The 20,178-nt window shown below is 39.0% G+C and overlaps 1 protein-coding gene across 3 annotated transcripts in view; it reads right to left on the reverse strand.

Annotated features, from left to right (window-relative positions):
- Positions 1–20,178, reverse strand: part of pfklb (phosphofructokinase, liver b) — a 29,326-nt gene that overhangs the window by 2,166 nt on the left and 6,982 nt on the right. For all 3 annotated transcript variants that reach the window (XM_006636657.3, XM_069196458.1, XM_015359292.2), the window contains 16 exons: positions 17,916–18,105; positions 15,826–15,991; positions 14,442–14,486; positions 13,531–13,639; positions 9,809–9,904; positions 8,887–8,979; positions 7,967–8,092; positions 7,427–7,491; positions 6,024–6,087; positions 5,604–5,750; positions 5,065–5,135; positions 4,409–4,496; positions 3,580–3,732; positions 2,379–2,543; positions 1,748–1,809; positions 353–464 (listed from right to left, as the gene is read on the reverse strand). In XM_006636657.3, coding sequence (XP_006636720.1) covers positions 353–464; positions 1,748–1,809; positions 2,379–2,543; positions 3,580–3,732; positions 4,409–4,496; positions 5,065–5,135; positions 5,604–5,750; positions 6,024–6,087; positions 7,427–7,491; positions 7,967–8,092; positions 8,887–8,979; positions 9,809–9,904; positions 13,531–13,639; positions 14,442–14,486; positions 15,826–15,991; positions 17,916–18,105 — 1,752 coding nt within the window. The remainder of the gene's footprint in view (positions 1–352; positions 465–1,747; positions 1,810–2,378; positions 2,544–3,579; positions 3,733–4,408; positions 4,497–5,064; positions 5,136–5,603; positions 5,751–6,023; positions 6,088–7,426; positions 7,492–7,966; positions 8,093–8,886; positions 8,980–9,808; positions 9,905–13,530; positions 13,640–14,441; positions 14,487–15,825; positions 15,992–17,915; positions 18,106–20,178) is intronic.

Consider the following 20,178-nt stretch of genomic DNA (forward strand, 5'->3'; position numbering starts at 1 on the left):
ACCAGGTGGATATGTGACAATGCATATATACTCAATGCATAGTTGCAATAAATGCATTTCTTCCTACAATAAACATGTTATTAATGTGTGTTGTTCTACTGTAAACACTATCAGTTTAAAGCACATTAAAAGGGATTACTTGGAAAACATTACCATAGACAAATCCCCATAATGAGCTAGTTACGATGTCAGATTTGTGAAAGTATTTGCTGTTTGACCAGGAAAGACATTTGTTCCACTATGGCTGCAAATATAGTGTAAAATGTATCCACAGCTGTACATTTCCTGTCATACGTGATACGTGATGATACTGTAACAAAAATCACAATGTCATCCTATGCAGCATTCCTACCTGCTGCAGGTGGCCCAGAACATTCATCCTGCAGTCGAAAATGCCCTTTCCCTCAGCAGAATACAGGTTGTGTATGAACTCAGTGGTGTAGAATTTGTGGCATTTCTCATTCCTAATAGAGGAGGAAAGGAGGTCCAGCATATTAGCAGAAATCAGTACACAGAGACACTTTTGTCCAATTTTAATACAGAAGGTTCTTAAAAATATCTAGAAGTTCTACTAACAATATAGTATGGACTGCATCAGCACAAAACATAGAATCTAAGCTAAGTTGTTCATAAAATGATGAACAAATTAGTTAAAAAACTACAAACTGTACTTAATATAGTACAGCAAAAAATAGCCAGCAGCCATACCACCATGCAACTCACACCTGAAGCTAAGCAGGTGTGAGCCTGGTCAGTACCTGGATGGGAGACCTCCTGGGAAAAACTAAGGTTGCTGCTGGAAGAGGTGTTAGTGGGGCCAGCAGGGGACGCTCACCCTGCGGTCTATGTGGGTCCTAATGCCCCAGTATAGTGACGGGGACACTATACTATAAACAGGTGCTGTCCTTCGGATGAGACGTAAAACCGAGGTCCTGACTCTCTGTGGTCATTAAAAATCCCAGGGTGTTTCTTGAAAAGAGTAGGGGTAGAGGAGTTTCCATGTCCTCATCCTTATAGCCAGGCTATCTTTCCATCAGTCAAGCATGTTAAAGTACTCAAGCACTAAATCAGTTTTTCCTCAATTCCTCAAATTCTGATCTGTTAGGTGACTCATTAGTGTAGAGTGGATATATAAGACTATATACCCTTAACTATACCTGTTCCCAGAAGGACCATCACCTATGGGACATTACCCCTTCTCGAGAATAAAGCATGGCTGAGTACAGTAGGTCTTACCACACTGCAAAATGACTGTACAAATTAACCCATACTCCAGCCTTATGCCAACATACCAGTACAAATAAAAATGGAAAATTGTATAAATATGTCAGTGGACGTTAAATCCATAGTATCTACCATATTATTGCTTGCTTTTGTATTTATTGCTAATAATACCCTTTGAAAATGCTTTGCCAAAAATGTCCAGGCCTTAACAGTGGCTGCTGGAAAGGGGAAGCATAGGGTAAAGTAAACAGAACAATTCTGCAAAATATTGACTTATACCTCTTGATTTTCATGTTTCCTCCATTTGCTTCTCTGAAGCTAAATTTAAAAATTCAAAATTATTTATATGCTTATAAGAGTTTAAATACCGCACTGTCACCACAAGGGTTCCAATGATGAGTGACTTTGGCACCTCTCTTTTCTATAACCTGAACAGGTTACACAGACTGCAAAAACATAAGATGTGGTACAGATAATATTAAATCTAAACATTTTAAAACCAATTACACATTGATTTACTTACCTCAACACAAGACCTCTCTGAATATCATTTTTCATCTTCTCTGTGAGATGCTCCACATTTATCTGTAAAGATACAGGATTTTCTAAAGGATTGTAAAGCAGTTTCTGAATAGCACACATTATTGCCAGGTTTCAAGTTGAATAAAATAAAAGGTGTTATATACATTAAGAGTCACTACAATACAAACGTTCAAAATATTCTCCTGTGGCTAATAGATTCCCTGAAATTCACAAAACACTACATTAAAAAGAAATTGCCATGTGTAATCATCACATTCAATGATGATAACTAAGAAAGAAAATGAAGAACAGTAACAAATCTTATTAAAAGATTAAATCACTGGGTCCCAACCTTGGTCCTGGGTTAATTACAGGTGCTAACTAAAGCACTGTAATTGATCCGCTTGCTCATTTAGACCTCTTCTTTCCTCTTATTTACTTTCTTGTTACTCCATATCCATCAAAAATACCGTTTCAACAGCATACTGAAAGTAATGCAATCTCTCTTGCAAAAACCAAAAGAGATGATGGACAATCCAACAGAACTAGGGTTTGGAACCACAGTAATTGAGATTTTTCCTTTAACCTACAGGGAAAACGTGTATAGCTGTTTGAGTAGAAGCAGAACTCACCTCAAGGTCATGAATGTTGAAAGGCTCTTCAAAAATATAAGATGCATCTGCTCCCACAGCAATGCCCGTGGTGGTAGCCAAGTAGCCACAGTAGCCACCCATGGTCTCTACAATGAACACACGCCTCTTGGTACCGGAGGCTGACTGCTTGATCTTGTCACAGCTCTGGAGGAGAGAGGTGCACGGTGTCAGGAAAAAGTGATGTAAGGAACTGATAAGCAAGTAGCTCACAACCTTTCAACCTTTCAAGCAACACCAATACAGAGAATACAACAGCCGTTCACAAACTAGCTCATAATGGCAAAGCTTAAGTAATATGCTCAAACAGTGAAAAACATCAACCATAAATAAATGAGACATCAAACTTAAGATGCTGAATTAATTAAGTGTGAAGAAGATAAGAGAGCCGCCTGGGAAGTGAGATAATAATATAATTTCTTGTTTTTCTTGTTTTTGTGTTTTTTTGCAAACTATGCAGTGTAGTGGTTTGAAGTAGGCTTTGTGCTCAAATGTATATAAAGATGCTGCCTGTCCTTGGTCAGTAAGATAAGGGGCATGTATTTGGTAAGCTGGCTGTACGCCCAGAACAAGAAAAGAACTAACTGTTGTCTAGTCTGCAACTTAGATATAAATTGGCATGTTTGCTGTCTTATCATTTTTTAGAATGTGTCATAGTAACTCTTTTTGTTTTAAGGTATAAAAGACCATCTTCAGCTACTTATTTTTTAAGTCTGGTGGTTGCAAGGGGGAGTTCCATATGCATATGAATAAAGAGACTTCTGCTTCACAGACACCTGAACTTTGTCATTTGTTTGACACTACAAGTGGAAGGTTCACAGTATGAAGACCAACAGATATCAGGGAAGGTAGTTTAACCATCTCATTAATGTGTGACAAATGCCCCAGGATAGCCTTTGGTTCAACTTTGCCATTTACATTATGATCTAGACAAAGAGTATTTCAAATGAAAATTAATTCCATATTCCTATGTTCAGTTGAACTGATTTATTATGAACTATTAAAAATAGACCAAATGCTACTGCTTCCAATACTCATTACTTGTCTATATAATGTCTCTCAGTATATAATGGGGCTATCTTGGTTTTCTTACAGATGAGAAAGTGAATAGCTTAGCCATCTTAATCAGTTCAGAAACTGCCCAGTCAAGAGTCTGGTGCTGAATAAAGGTGCTGCCTCTCACCTCCATTGCTGCATTGACAGCAGTGTCGGCGCCCAGGCTGAAGTCTGTACCAGGCACATTGTTGCTGATGGTGGCCGGAATGACGCACATCACAATACAGAGCTCATCGTAACGCCCTCGTGCCTCAGCCAACTGCAAAACCCCTTCGTAGGCCTGCAGGATTTAAAATAAATACACAACACTTCCAGAAACAGAAGCACTTTTTGTGGCATTGTATCACAATTCTAATATTGCCTTAAAGGATTATTTATACAAATAAAGTGGGTTCTGAGTTCTTATTTGATCTCTCCTTAAACTAAATCCTGTAGGTACTACTGTTCACCACTTGCTCTTAAAAATGACCTTCATCACAGCAGGTTTACACTGTATTTGCACAAAGTATAACCACATAGTACAAAACCAAGCATCTTTTGCAGAGCCAGTAAATTGTCTGGTTCTCTTTTATGTTGATTGTTAGTAGTTGGGTTTCATAAGTCCCAAAACAAAATTACATCCTTGTGTGGATCTGAATTAGTTAGGACTAAAATAAAATACATTAGTCAAGGCATATTGTAAATGGAGTTAGAACACTAATTTGAATTAATCTAATTAGATATCAGCTGGCACAATAAAAGATTTCATCAAGAGACCTGAGACACTCCGTTCACAAATTATAGAGACTTTGAAGACAATCAAAATGAGCACTCTTCAAGTGCTCTTCAAGAATTTTTGCTTTTTTCTCAGAATTCCCAAGATAACAGCTCCTCATACATAAGCTAACCACTTTCCATTTTGTATCCATGTATATTAAATCCATCCAAATACAACCCAGTAATTGTATTTTTGTTACCTCAAATCCTCCTACCACCAGCAATGCCTGGATGTTGTATTTACTAATACTTTCCACTATCTTTTCCATGCAGGAAGAAGGAAGAGTTCTGCAAAAATCAGAAAAATATTTCAGATGATCCTTCTTTACTTTCTGCTTTAATTGCACAGACTGCATTGAATGAGGAGGGATTTTTTTCCTACCACATCACTTTAGACCTCAGTTCACTTTTCTCAACTAAAGAAATGGAGTTTTTAATGAAAGTTCGGGAGGAATGAAGGCAGCCGAGCTCATTCGACAAAGCTCCTGCAATTCCCACTAATTCTGACGTAAGCAACCGGTCTCCATATATACCAAACGTCACCCTCTCTTCTTCCTCGTTCCTTTTTCTGCATTCCTCCTCCACCCCCTATCCACCTTTGCAGCTGCCCAATTGGTTGCATGGGGGTCCAACGGCCGGGAGGTTGGCCCTCAGCCAAGCGGGTTAAGCCAAGTCTTCACATCCCAATAAACGATTCTAATTTCTCCCAACCTTTGGGCTACTGTCACTCCTTGTGAACCTGGCTTCTTAGAAGTAGTGGTGCTTTGTGTCGTTGATGCTACAGAACAGACGGTGCTAAATCTGTTACTCTCCCTAAAGGAAATTCACCCACCAAGAGCACACTGCAAAATCTTACCGTTTCGTTCCCAGCAAAGAGCCTCCCTGTCCAGTCCAGCCGGCTACATCGTGCCAGTTGACTTCTGTCACCTGACCACAAACAACAAAAATGTTTCAACTTAAGACAGCCAACATATTCTCTAGTCAAAGTGTGATACCTACATTGACAACAGGTCAAGAGGCATATTTTTGGGCACACTACAAAGGCAAACACTCTGTAACTCTGTAAAGACTGTAACATAAGAAAGTCTGATTACTTGAAGTTTGAAGAACTTAATTCAGATCTGGAATTTCAAAGAAACCGTGATGCACGGGGGAACCATGCATTTTAAGCAGCTAAGAGAAAGAATTGACGGAGACCAACACATTTTCTCTATATTCAGCCACATCACAAATGTTCTAGGAGACAAATAAAGTTTATTTTACAATACATTAACCCAGCTCCTGGATATCAGTACCAGTTCAGGAAATGGTGGGGAAGAGTGGATTACAGTCAGATCAGCTGTGGAGGGCTATTTAAAGGGTTATAGACAGGAGACAGACAGGAGGAGGCCTTACTGCTCCATTGGCCAGCCCTTCGAAGCCGTCATTGACCGTGTAGATCCTGTGTCCTTGAGCCAGCCCCACTCGGACTGCTGACCTCACTGCTGCATTCATCCCAGCAGCTGGGGCTCCCACGTTCAGGATGGCCATGGTGAAGTTACTCTGAGGAGGCCAAAAAAGCCACAGGGTCTCACTTTAAAAACGTCAGAAAAGCATATCGCACCACATCATCACAGCTTTCTGATTAAAAACTGAAATCAGATCTCATAAACTTAAAAGCTGAAGTTCACTGACAATTATTACACCAAATGTGTTCATAGAATAAACATAATACAAAACACGAGAATGAAAAATAACTGCCTTAATTGGGAAGCGTACAAGATAATACAAAACATTCGGCAATGCTGAAGCTTTTAAACAAAATGTTTTTCATACCTTGGACTGTGCAGGTTTTTGATGTGCCAGTAGCTTGTAGGTGTTCCAGTTATTCTCAAAACTCCTATGACATTAACAAGAGTCATTAATTCATATAATAAGGCTTAGCAAAAGCTAAGTACTCAGTCCTAGTTCTGTATTAATTTTATTATATTTAGGATTAAGGTTGGAATACTTCAGTACAATCAGAGGTACAGTGTAGTAATACCAGTAATGATGCTTTAGTATTATATTAAAAGAAAAGACTTAAAACGTTAAATTTCTAGGTACCTTATAGAAGTACTTTATTGAAATCTAAAAATCATCTTAATAACGTCTAGTTACTTTAAAAATGCAGTAGGTTTTCTTTTCAATTTGGAAACCTATTTAAAATCACCACTTGTTAAAGGGCTCAGATCATTGCTTCAACCTGCAAACCAGCACAGGGAGAATGATGTCCTGAGTACACTCTTCCAGCAGCCTCACTGTTGAGCCCCTTGCCACCTGACGCACTGGCAGCTTCACTGTGGCCGCACCAGCCAGAGGAGTGGCATATCTTTCAGAGACACTTCTGCAAGTCCAGCAAGTCACAGGACCAACTGCTGCACAGCAGCAAACCTGATATCCAGTAACTTAGTGCTGGCTTAAACTTGACAGCCAAGAGTCTCATGTCCATCCTTGTCCACTTTAGGTAGAAAAAAAGATTAAAGCTAAAAGGAAGAGGAATCTATAATGCTGACAATGTAGAAAATGAACAAATTTCACTGGGCTTGAGCATGGCAGTTTTACTAACTCCACATCCTCAACAGGCACGGGTTTCTGTTTCAACAGGTTTACTTTGGAAAAGCAGTTTATTGCATGTGCTCTGCATCTTACTTCTCACAGTGCAGTTCACTTCACACCCACACCCATAGCTCAGTTGTCTTTCTTGGTCCAGGATTTCCAGACTTTTACTGGAATTTTATACAGCAGGGACTCAACATCTGTGAATTTAACATTCGCAAATTTGCTTATTTAGGATTCAATCCAGAGAATGGAGTTTCAGATAGAAGAAAAGCAGAGCATTTGTTTTAGTTGATTAATGCATTTTTAACTTAAAGCCAATGCATTAGTACTTAATAAATTATATAAAGAAGGATTACTTATGTATTTTAATCATACATACTATATACCGTAGAACATTATGCGACAGTATATGGGTGGACTTGATTATGTGCAAATTTGACTTTGCAACAGTTCTCTGCATTGAATGCTCGCAAATGTCGAGACCCCACTGTATTAGCAAATTCTAATAAAAGAAGAAATAACCTGTAAATTACTTGTAGCAACTATTTAAGAACAGAAATGTGGGTAATAGATAGGGCAGCTCAAACTGCTCTTCTTAGTCAATTAAGACAATCAGGAATTTCAAAACTATTACTCACTTCCCACGCAGCTGGATGGTCTCCTCAAACCTCTGTTCATTCATTGCTTTTTGCACCTCCTTGGTCTTGAAACAAAATAAATTCAGTGAATACATAATCAACAATATTCAATCTGTCCATCTTCATTTCCCTGTAATATTTTACATTTTGATTAACTATATAAATGGCTCAAATTACTATGAGTTATTTGTCTCTTCTAATATTTAAAGTGGCTGGCCCAATCACTGGCATCAATATATACACTGTAAAAGGATGATTGAGTTTATAAAAAAATATAGAACAGGATGGCCATTCAGAGTTTTGGGGACATCACAGAGAGCAAAAAAACGGGGAAAAATTGCAGTAAGATTGCAGTACAGTATAAATATACTTAGGGGGTGTTTTGTTTCTTAAGCTCCATTCATGTTTAAGAGATGGCTGAAGTCTTGTATGTTGTCTAAAAAAATGGTAATTATGCTTTTATGCATTACTTTGAGAAACACTGTTGAGGCTTGTGTGCCTTGATGACTGCAGGCTAAGTTGTCCAGGGGTATGACGTACCATCTGCACACATTCCATGAGCGGTAGTCGCATAGCCATGTTGCCGGAAAGACCGATGACACATGCAGGGGTCTCTGGAGTGGCTTCCAGAAGGGCCACAACAGCCTCCACTCCCATCTTACTGCTCTGTGGAGAAAATGAGCACAGGCCTCACGCACAGCTTACTGCTCCACACAGAAGAGCACTGAGCACAGGCCTCACGAACAGCTTACTGCTCCACACAGAAGAGCACTGAGCACAGGCCTCACGAACAGCTTACTGCTCCACACAGAAGAGCACTGAGCACAGGACTCACGCACAGCTTACTGCTCCATACAGTAGAGCACTGAGCACAGGACTCACGCACAGCTTACTGCTCCATACAGCAGAGCACTGAGCACAGAACTCACGCACAGCTTACTGCTCCACACAGCAGAGCACTGAGCACAGGACTCACGCACAGCTTACTGCTCCACACAGCAGAGCACTGAACACAAGACTCCTGTACAGCTTACAGCTCCATATGATACAGCACTGAGCACAGGACTCACGCACAGCTTACTGCTCCACACAGCAGAGCACTGAACACAAGACTCCTGTACAGCTTACAGCTCCATATGATACAGCACTGAGCACAGGACTCCCGTATAGCTTACTGCTCCATGCAGCACAGGGTTACTACTGCATACGACAGATCACTTTTTGAATTTCAAAGATGCAAACCTAACTAGGGACAATAAATGTAGTGAAAAAGGATATGAAAAGATCAGGTTTTTGACTTAATCTAAGCTTAGGGATTTTCAATGTAGAAATCTTCGCTTTAAACAACCACCTGAATAAAGCAATAATCTCAAAGGACATTTCTGTACAAGACAACATAAATTGGATCAGTTGTGAGGTGTGAAGGAAATAAGGGTTTTACAGTGGCATCCAGCACTCACCAGTACTCTGTCAAAGGCTGAGGGTGTGCCTCCTCGCTGCACATGTCCCAGGACTGTCACTCGTGTGTCATAGCCCAGTCTCTGTACCACCAGCTGCACAGAGAAACGTTTTTGCATCAGTTACTGGCCCCTCAAGACCCACCAAGGAGGCGACACAAGCGTTACGATAACTTCTTAGTATCACAGTACAATGGTGACATTTCCCCTCCTTCCCTCACTTCTCTTCAAATCTATTCAACCTGACTTTGTATGGGTGCTGGAACAATGTGAATATTCTAGTTGTCGTCATTACATACATGGTAGAAAAGTTTGTTTATTAAGGGTTTTTTTCCCTAGATATCTTGATTTCCATTAAGATTGATAAAGCAAACATCCATTACCTACTATGACGCCACATGAGCTTTCATGGAGACAAATTTGTTAAATACCAAAAAGGTGGGTTATGTCAAGAAGTTTTGGAATCACTGGCTTAACAAGTTTGTATTGCAGAAAGGCAATTTAAATCACCCACAAACTGAATGTCTACAAAAAAGTGTGGAACTACATGTTATTATACATTATCCATTAGGATACAATAGCAATAATCTGTCACTGTGCTATTTTACCTTAAAACTACTGCAACACTTCAGCTCCATAAGAGGAGGCGATCATTTACTTAAAAAGCATAACGTTCCTGATCTCTACATCTCTCCCTATCAAATATAGTGTCACATGGCGATACCATCCTAATTTTATAATTTCTTCTCCAACAAACTAAAACAGAAACTGCTTATACAGCGTTTACTGTAATGTTAACACCCTTGATCTGCACCCTGCAGAACTGAAAAGATGTTCATTCAGCAAATGTATCCACATTAATAAATGTATTGTAACAGTATCAAGAGCCTCCTGGTACAGGACGTTCAAAGCCTCTCACACTCACATCCTTAACATAGTTGGAGGAGATAGGTTCCCCAGTCTTGGTAATGGCCCCCTCAGCGATGATCACAACGTTCAGTCTGGAGCCTTTGCTCCGGCTCTGGAAACAGAAATGAAATGACCGAGTAAAACCAGTGTGCACAGATAACATGTAATGTCTCCAGGACAGTGGTCCCCCTCTATTTAGAATAAGATGAGTATTGAATGCTCCAGATACCTTTGTGATACCACTTACATTTCTGTACTTTGATATCTGTGGTTCACAGTCTTCTCACCAAGCTTTTATTGTTCCACCAATCTGATTTTCTTGAAGTCCAGTTCTAACTTCCCCTTAAAGTATACAGTGTTACACTGAGTGCATGTGGGAATACAGTGATCTTCCTGCTCCGCTCAATCCTGCTTCCACTCCGTGGAAAGCAGCTGGAGTACCAACAGGCAGCAATGCTTCCTGTTTCAGAGGTGAATAGTTCTGTGGAAGGCAATCAGGAATACAGAGAAACTGAACCTATTTAAGTATTCCTCCTTCAACACTGAATGAAGATGCATCTTTTGTGCTTCTCACAAACTGTTTGTTACAGTCAACAAGTCATGGCCTCAAATGGGTGTTATCTCACGAGTCATTAGACTCATAGTAGTACAAACCAGTTTGATGTTGTGTGACACTGTGAACTCTAAGCATACATTTTCCAGGCATTTCATTCATGAATCACAGTGCTTATTTCTTTGTACTACAATTAATCATTAACTACTGGTCGGAGAATTTATCCTTTAAGCCTACATAGCATGCAACGATACCACTCCTTACAATATAAACATGGAAGACATTTTTAATAAGCAAAGGTCATAGTACATGATGTCAAATATGTGTGCACAATTAAAAAAAGTAAAAATGAAAGACAATAGACAATTCTGTTCTCACTATAGGTGTCCTTGTTAATTGACCTAGTACCCATAAGTTACTGCAGCTTTCAAAAACACTTTACTGAAAGACAATGTGTTAATGATTTGCTAAACAGTGTCCTAAGCACTATACAGTCAAATGATAATATAGTTATTTACACACTAATGAATTTAAGCCTATCTATTCTTTGATTTCAAGTTAACACTTCATCTAAATCTTCTATAGATATTATAAAACTGCTGTGAAGCTGTTGCTGAGATTATACAGGAAACAAAAATCAAATTTGGCAGAAACAGAAAATGTTTTATCTGGAACTAAACCCAGATCTGAACAACTTTTCATATGATGCAATTCAATGAAATGTTTTTCTATTTTGGCAAAGAAATTTTGGAGTTTAATTAGAATCGCAAAGAGGAGCTTTTGTTTTTGTGGTTTTGGACATGTACAGTTCCTTGCGAAAGTATTCGGCCCCCTTGAACTTTTCAACCTTTTGCCACATTTCAGGCTGCAAACATAAAGATATAATTTTTTTATTTTATGTGAAGAATCACCAACAAGTGGGACACAATTGTGAAGTGGAACGAAATCTATTGGATTTTTTAAACTTTTTTAACTAATAAAAAAATGAAAAGTGGGGCGTGCAAAATTATTCGGCCCCCTTGCGTTAATACTTTGTAGAGCCACCTTTTGCTGCGATTACAGCTGCAAGTCGCTTGGGGTATGTCTCTATCAGTTTTGCACATCGAGAGACTGAAATTCTTGCCCATTCTTCCTTGCAAAACAGCTCGAGCTCAGTGAGGTTGGATGGAGAGCGTTTGTGAACGGCAGTTTTCAGCTCTTTCCACAGATTCTCGATTGGATTCAGGTCTGGACTTTGACTTGGCCATTCAAACACCTGGATACGTTTATTTGTGAACCATTCCTTTGTAGATTTTGCTGTATGTTTGGGATCATTGTCTTGTTGGAAGATAAATCTCCGTCCCAGTTTCAGGTCTTTTGCAGACTCCAACAGGTTTTCATCCAGAATGGTCCTGTATTTGGCTGCATCCATCTTCCCCTCAATTTTAACCATCTTCCCTGTCCCTGCTGAAGAAAAGCAGGCCCAAACCATGATGCTGCCACCACCATGTTTGACAGTGGGGATGGTGTGTTGAGGGTGATGAGCTGTGTTGCTTTTACGCCAAACATATCGTTTTGCATTGTGGCCAAAAAGTTCGATTTTGGTTTCATCTGACCAGAGCACCTTCTTCCACATGTTTGGGGTGTCTCCCAGGTGGCTTGTGGCAAACTTTAGACGAGACTTTTTATGGATATCTTTGAGAAATGGCTTTCTTCTTGCCACTCCTCCATAAAGGCCAGATTTGTGCAGTGTAAGACTGATTCTTGTCCTATGGACAGACTCTCCCACCTTAGCTGTAGTTCTCTGCAGTTCATCCAGAGTGATCATGGGCCTCTTGGCTGCATCTCTGATCAGTCTTCTCCTTGTCTGAGCTGAAAGTTTAGAGGGACGGCCAGGTCTTGGTAGATTTGCAGTGGTCTGATACTCCTTCCATTTCAAGATGATCGCTTGCACAGTGCTCCTTGGGATGTTTGAAGCTTGGGAAATCTTTTTGTATCAAAATCCGGCTTTAAACTTCTCCACAACAGTATTACGGACCTGCCTGGTGTGTTCCTTGGTCTTCATGATGCTCTCTGCGCTTTCAACAGAACCTTGAGACTATCACAGAGCAGGTGCATTTATACAGAGACTTGATTACACACAGGTGGATTCTATGTATCACCATCAGTCATTTAGGACAACATTGGATCATTCAGAGATCCTTGCTGAACTTCTGGAGTGAGTTTGCTGCACTGAAAGTAAAGGGGCCGAATAATTTTGCACGCCCCACTTTTCATTTTTTTATTAGTTAAAAAAGTATCAAAAATCCAATAGATTTCGTTCCACTTCACAATTGTGTCCCACTTGTTGGCGATTCTTCACATAAAATAAAAAATTGATATCTTTATGTTTGAAGCCTGAAATGTGGCAAAAGGTTGAAAAGTTCAAGGGGGCCGAATACTTTCGCAAGGCACTGTATATCCTGCAAATAAGGAGCACTATTTATACCTTGTAGCTGTGTTTTGGTGTCTGTTTGCCAAGACCCGCACATTCAAAGATCCTATTATGACCCCATGCTCCCACAAAAATGCAGCATTAACACTAACCCAGTGTCACACAACACCATCCATGTGGGCTGCAGTACCTACAATTTGTTGGCAGCTACACCACCCTGCAACTCACTACTGGCAACCCACTGAAGCTAAGCAGGTCTGAGCTTAGTCAGTACGTGGCTGGGATACCTGGGAAAGCTACGGTTGCTGGTGGAAGAGGCGTTAGTGAGACCAGTTGCAAGCGCTCTCCCTGTGGTCCGTGTGTGTCCTAATGCCCCTGTTCGTAGTAATTAAAAAGGGTGTTACCCCAGTATCCTGGCCAAACTTCCTCCTGGTCTTTACCAATCATGGCCTCATAATAATCCCCATCTCTGAATTGGCTTCATTACTCTGCTCTCCTCCCGACTAATAGCTGATGTGTGGGTGAGCATTTTGGAGCAATATGGCTGCTGTCGCATCATCCTGGTGGATGCTGCACATTGGTGGTGGTGGAGGGGAGTCCCCATTAACTGTACAGAGCTTTGAGCAAAGAGTCTGGAAAAACACTATATAAGTATAAGGAATTATTCATTTGTTTTCCAAATTACATGAATAGATTAGACATCTATGACACAGGGTTTTAGGCCCAATGATCAGAACTGCCCACAGCGGGTGGCAATCGCAGGCTCTCCTACCTCTCCCAGTCGGGCACACATATGATCCTCCCAGCCTTCTTCTGGAGGTGCCTCAGGGATGAAGAGCCAGTCAGCTCCAGATGCCAAAGCAGACACCAGAGCCAGGTACCTGAAAGCAGGACACAAGTATGAATGTCAACAGTGCATCAACAACCATCAATGAAGCCAGAGCAGTTCTTATCATTATCAAAGGTTAGAAAATTGCTGCAACAAATCCTTTTGCATTTGAACACTGACAACTTGGTCATTTTTTACTTGCGCATTGCATTTTAAGCTCTAGTTTGCAGTGTTGTGATGGTATCTTTTATTTTAGTTAAAACCATGGATATAAAAAGTAACCAAATGTTACTCAAGTAAAAGTATTGTTAATTCTAAAAATAAGTAACTCACAAAAAGATCCCTTCCAGAAAACTACTCAAGTAAAAGTACAAAAGTATCATCTCCAGTATTAGAAAGTAAAGTGTAACTGTCCTTTTCTCCGTTACTTAATTTTCTAAGCATTTTATTCAATACTGTGTCGTGGGGGAGCCATAGCCTATCCTGCCAAACAACAGACAGGATACCACCTGGATGGGACGCCAGTCCATCACAGGGCACACACAGACACAAACACACACTCGCAATAGAGCTACTGATGAGATTTCCTTCCAAAATTCATCAAAAAATATTTGGGATTTCTTCATGCTTGGGCTTAGTTAAGTTACCAAGCTTTACTGAAATTAGCCGCCTAGAGCCAGAGGTATCCTCAATTCTCTTTACGGTATATCTTAAAGACTAGTTGTTTCTAAAGGACTTAAACACTTGGTTTTACTGACAAAGGGTAGTTACTTTTTTTTCTATGTCCACAGCTTTATAGACCTGTTCAATGTTCACAGGATAAGAACAGACATGGAGGCCCAATAAAGACTCACCCGCAGTGCCGCCCCATGACTTCCAGGACAAAGGTGCGCTGGTGACTACAAGACAAATCAACAATATCAGGAAATGAACAGGAAATGTCTGGTTACTGTAACTTAATTGTTTAAATATAGATTTAAAGTTAAAATTGAATTTTTCAAAGATAGTGCGAGAAAACAATTAGTTTATTTATCCTGTGTCCTACACAAAATATTCCGTTGTGTAGGAGGGAGGGTGGAAAAGATGGATGACAGATGACAGCTTGTAAAGAGTGAAATACAAGCTTTATTTCTCAAGCACAAGTAGTAAAAATAGGAGGTACATTACATTAAACATCTTATGACAAGCTCGTCATCAAGCCAATGCTTTTGTATGGAAAACTGAATTCCATGAGTCAATTCAGCAATTTTTTCCTAAGTGCTTATCTTAAATGAGTGCATGGGAGAAACTCAACCAATGAATAGCTAGGAGGAAAATTTCAGAATGACATCTAACTGCTGTGCTAAATGGAGAGCAAATCTGGACATTTCTAAAGGTAATCAGAGAACAAAACAACCAGGAAATAATTCTGAAAGCACAACGGTAAAGCATCTCTCTTCATTCTGTCACAAAATGGCAGTAACCAACAACTCACCATCTAGCAATTACATTACACACTGAGCTACAAACCAAGCTGAGGAGCAGTTCCATTACTGTGGAAATTGAGAAACAGCCTGCTTTTGTCAAAGGGTACAATAGAGGGGGACTGAGATTATTTGCTAAACAATGTTGAGAAAAACTGACAAAAAATGAAAATCAGTGGAACCTGCACAGGTCTAACTAAAAGTTTAATTGGAATACATTTATAATAATTTTGTCTATAGATTATTCTAAATTCTAATTAAACTGTGTAATTTTAAAACAAATGTATATTCAAAGTAATTTATACTGTCGGTTTTCGAAGTGTTTCATTAAGTATTGGCTGCATTTATACTACATTCATTTAAATTGGATTTAATGATGAAGTCTGAAATAAGGAAATTAAAGAAAAGAAAGCTAATGAACATTTGGATTTGATTAAAATATCAGTACTTACACTCCATAATAAAAGAAGTAGAACCGATCTTAAAACACATCATCAAGAAATACCATGTACCACCTTTACAGAACAAAAAATGATAAGTTCATCATAAAGACACCAAAAAAATATATTTCTTGGAGTTCAGACTTGCAGGTGTGGGTCACAAAGATGAACTTACATTCAAATGTGTCTGAAGGAACACTCCAATTATTATATGAAACCATTGTTATTAAAATTTCAGATGAATACAATAAATATATTACACTTAAAAATGGAATACAGCTGCATAACATTAAAAGCTTTGATTTGGCTTTGATTTTTTCAAATGACCGTCTGACCTCTGCGCTGTAGTAGTGATGGCATCAATGACCTCCATGATCCTGTGTAGGGCAGAGTCGGCCCCAATGGTCATGTCAGTTCCGCAGAAGTCATTGTCAATGGAGCCCACCAACCCCACAATGTTCAGGTGTTTGTACTGTTGTGCCATGGCTTCTGTGATCCTACCTGCCAACACAGACATAAACATGATGAAATATGCCCAGTCATATCTACTAATGAGAAGCAGTATGCAAATGTGCCAAGAGTTGTGTCTAGAGTTTTGATGGGGCATCTGAAACCTACAAATATTTAGGTTGTAGAAAAGTAATTGCAAAAAAATGCAGGTGTGTAGAACATTGCAAATAGTAATAGGTTTATTCCATGCTGAAAAGAGAAGAGAGAAAACAACGTTTCAACTGTGAAGCCTTCTTCAGGTGTGAAGACCCGTGTGACACCTGAAGAAGGCTTCAAAGCTGAAATGTTGCATTTTTTCTCTTCTCTTTTCAGCATGGAATAAACCTATTACTTGTTCCTTTGCAGGCTACGCATGCTGACGCAGCTACCCACCTGAACTACTGCAAATAGTATCTGAGTATAATAATAGCTTGAGGTCCTGTAAATTGACATTTATTTTAAATTAGCAACTATTTAAGACCTGGAAAATACAGATGATTTAACTCCTTATCCAATTACTTGGTTCAATTAAGAAGTGAGATCAAAAGACAAGCCAGATCTGAAAAGATTAATCTTCCAGTAGGATAATGGCCCAAAACATACTCTCAAAGCCACACTGGAATGGTGCAAAAAGAAAAACGTCAGTGTTCTGGAGTGGCCCAGTCAAAGCCCAGACCTCAATCCAATCAAGAATCTGTGGCAGGAGATGAAAATTGCTGCAACAGTTTCCATTTAACCTATGAGAACTTAAGCAATTTTGCAAACAAAAATAGGCGAAAATTGCAGTGTTCAAATGTGCAGATTTGGTAGAAATGTATTCAAGAAGACTTATGGTTGTAATTTCTGCATGCCACAACCAAATACTGTCTCAAAGAGGGAGAATACTTATACAAAAGTAATTTTCTATTTATATTTAATTTAGGAAGATCTGTTGAATTTTGGTTTCACTTTAACATTAAAGAGTAAAAACTCCCTGTTAAATACATTATGATTCCATATATATATAATGTATAATGACACAATAAAATGTAAATAAAAATCCAAGGGTGGTGAATAATTTTGATAACCATAGCATATCCTAATAATTTAACCCACTTTGTTCAAATAGAGGTGTTCCTGCTTCAAGACATCTCTTCAAGACTAGACTACTTGCAATGCTTTGCTAACTGGTTTAGATTATTTCAGAAACTATAGTATGTGACACACTTGGGATATAAAAGTATTACTTCATCATATGTACTTCAAATCTAAAACTGTCTTTTGTGTAAAGAAACCCTATCATTCTCAAGTCAATCTGTGTAGTTGTTCCTATGACATTTGTAGTTTGATGTTCAAGAACAAAATGGCAGTCAGACACCATCTTGGTTTAATTTTGACACGTTAACCCCATAGCCACTAAAATGAAAGCAATTAAGTTTGTCTGAACAGTCCTTAAACATCTTTTGTTATTCATAAAATCAGTTCAGCACCACTCCAAGCCCTCTCTGTCTTTCTTTAATATTTCCCATCACTGCACATTTAAAGCAAAACTGGTGGTGAACTGCAGTCGCACTCTTTCACCCAAGTCAACACATGTGCTGCACAAGCAGCAGATCAAAAGTAACACATCATGTTCCTGACACACTTCCAACATCTCTTCATGATCCACATCCAATTCTGTTTTTTGATCCCAATAGCACAACTATGAAAGTGGTGAAACACAGAACAAAAAGTTTATATTGTGTTTTCTCTTTTACATTTTCAACCCCAAAAAACACCAGAGTTTCTAGTTGTAATCTTGTGCTGGAATTAAAAATATCCAAATGAGCCATAGGCAGAGCCCCAGTAGCACCTGTGTGCCAGTGTGATTAGGGGTGCCTGTTCTTTGTAGACACATCTGTTGTACCCTCCTCAATCAGTGCATTAGGCCCATTGATGAATGTCCGATCCACCTCACCAGATTTCACCAGATCTGCCAGCAGCCCGCTCCACTCGGTCCTGAAGATGTTGGCTCCTGTGAGGCTGCCGTCTCCCCCACACACACACAGGTTGGTGATACCACGCTGCACCAGGTTGAAGGCAGCTGCCAGCCTCCCTTCCCGGGTGGTGAATGCTTTGCAGCGGGCACTGCCAATGACAGTGCCTCCCTGGGCAGATAAGCAAAACAAAAAAACATAGTCAGGGAAAGGGAAATAGAACTCAAGAACAAGGTGAGCGCTTAGGACAGCAGTTGTTCTTCAAGAGGGTTTTATTTCAAGTTAATTAAAAGTTGCTATATTAGTAAAATCTGATGGTTTGTATTAAAAACATCTAGAAAAGAATCTTGTTAAGGGTAGTGCTATTTCTATGCGACATTAAAAACATTTTAATTTAACATTGTAACATTTAGTGTTACATTGCAAGTGAATAACACTAAAATCTAAAATACTTCCAAGTAACAAACCCCTACATCAATTAAACAGCAGCCATGAGACTGTTAACATTCCATTCCTCAATGATAAGGGAATGGAAAGTTAATATCTCCACCTTGCAGATACTGACAAATATTTACAAACATATAAATTGTATTCTGCTTCTTTATTTACCACTAGAATTTCTAGGAAAAAAATCTACAGTGTACAAAAACAGCAGGTTCTGCAAACAACCTCTTAGATTTGTAGTTAAGTACAGTTTGCCAGTGAAAGCGAATGTTCCACAGATCAGGTCATCCTTGGCTCATAGTTGGTTATGTTAAGTTGTGGTGGATAATGGCAGTGTTTCTACTGTGACTACTCAGGTCCAAATTTTGAGGTCATTACGTGTTAGAATCTATGTCTATGTACATGTAACATGAATGTAAAGAAGGGATGTAATGTCAGCAACGACTGATTCAAAACAGTCCTTCCATTCAATATTAGATAATAAATATCACTTAAACTAGGACAATCTTGATAAAGACCTGTAAATTAAATGATGTTTGTTTTCTCTATAGAGAATGAAACATTGGTAACTGTGCTCATTAATAAGTATATAATGCTCAAGTGGTGCCATTTTCTAGATATAATAATGTCTAGATATAATAGTTTTCAGGATTGTAGCACATAGACATAGTATAACAGGGATTTTCAAATCTGGTCCTAGAGAGCCGATAACAACCCCAGCAGGTTTTAATGGTTGCCACTAAATCACCAGTTTCTTCAGATCTGATTTAATTAAATGGAACAATTTAATCAGTGATAATATAAGAAGTTGCATGTTTAAATTACATAATGCAGAGTTCATTTGAAATGAACAAAATGCTTCCTTAATTGCTAAATAACATAAAAACGTTTCTAATCGTTAAAAACAAAACATTCAAGATGACCTGTAAAGGCAAAATGGATTTGGGATCCCCAGGAGCAGGGCTACCATACAAGATGAGCTACCACTCGCAAACAATCAGCAAAAAGACAATCTGATACAAAATGCACTCATGTTTGTCTAGAATTAACATTGTCAGCAATGATACTGAAAGAATAAGCAAACTGAAAATGAAGGAGACCACTTGAAAAGCCATTTTGCAATTAAGGTTGCTTATAATCAGAAATCCCATTAAAGAAGCAATCGTTATGCCTTACAAGCCTATAGTAACTTTACCAGTAACTTTAACACACAGACATGTTCTCACTGTTGCAACAGGAACTTTATCCCTGTTCAATGATTTTGTATTTTCAATGACACAACCACTGTAAAGAAAATCAGCTTTATGAGATCACACACTGACTTATCAGTGAAAATATGCCCTTACATACAATATTTCAAGGTAGTTCTGCAATGCATAACATTTAAATTAGTTTTACTTTGGTGTGTTCTATGAAGGAACCAATGGAATCATTTTAAACCATACAATCAGGAAACTCATAACAAAATGTGGGAAACCAAATTCACTTTAGTTGTACATGTAATTAATTGCAAAGCGCACTGTAAATGCATAACTTTGTCAAACCTACGAGAGCCAGCTGAGGATCTTGAGCAAAAACATCTGATCATAACCTCGTATGACAAGTTTTTCTCCGCCTTTAGAAAGAACCGAGCCAATGGGCAATTTTATTCTAAAGACGTACACCCCCTTGAAAAGCAACAATGAGTTAGTGCCAGAGAATCTAGGCTGGTTATCTAACCATATGAAGGATGACTCTAAAAAGGAAAAGAAAAGCGAGCTAGAATGAGACTGACTCCCTGCACCAGTTAGTCAGGAGGAA

Source organism: Lepisosteus oculatus, chromosome 12 (assembly GCF_040954835.1).
Source record: "Lepisosteus oculatus isolate fLepOcu1 chromosome 12, fLepOcu1.hap2, whole genome shotgun sequence".
NCBI classification, from domain to species: Eukaryota; Metazoa; Chordata; class Actinopteri; order Semionotiformes; family Lepisosteidae; genus Lepisosteus; species Lepisosteus oculatus.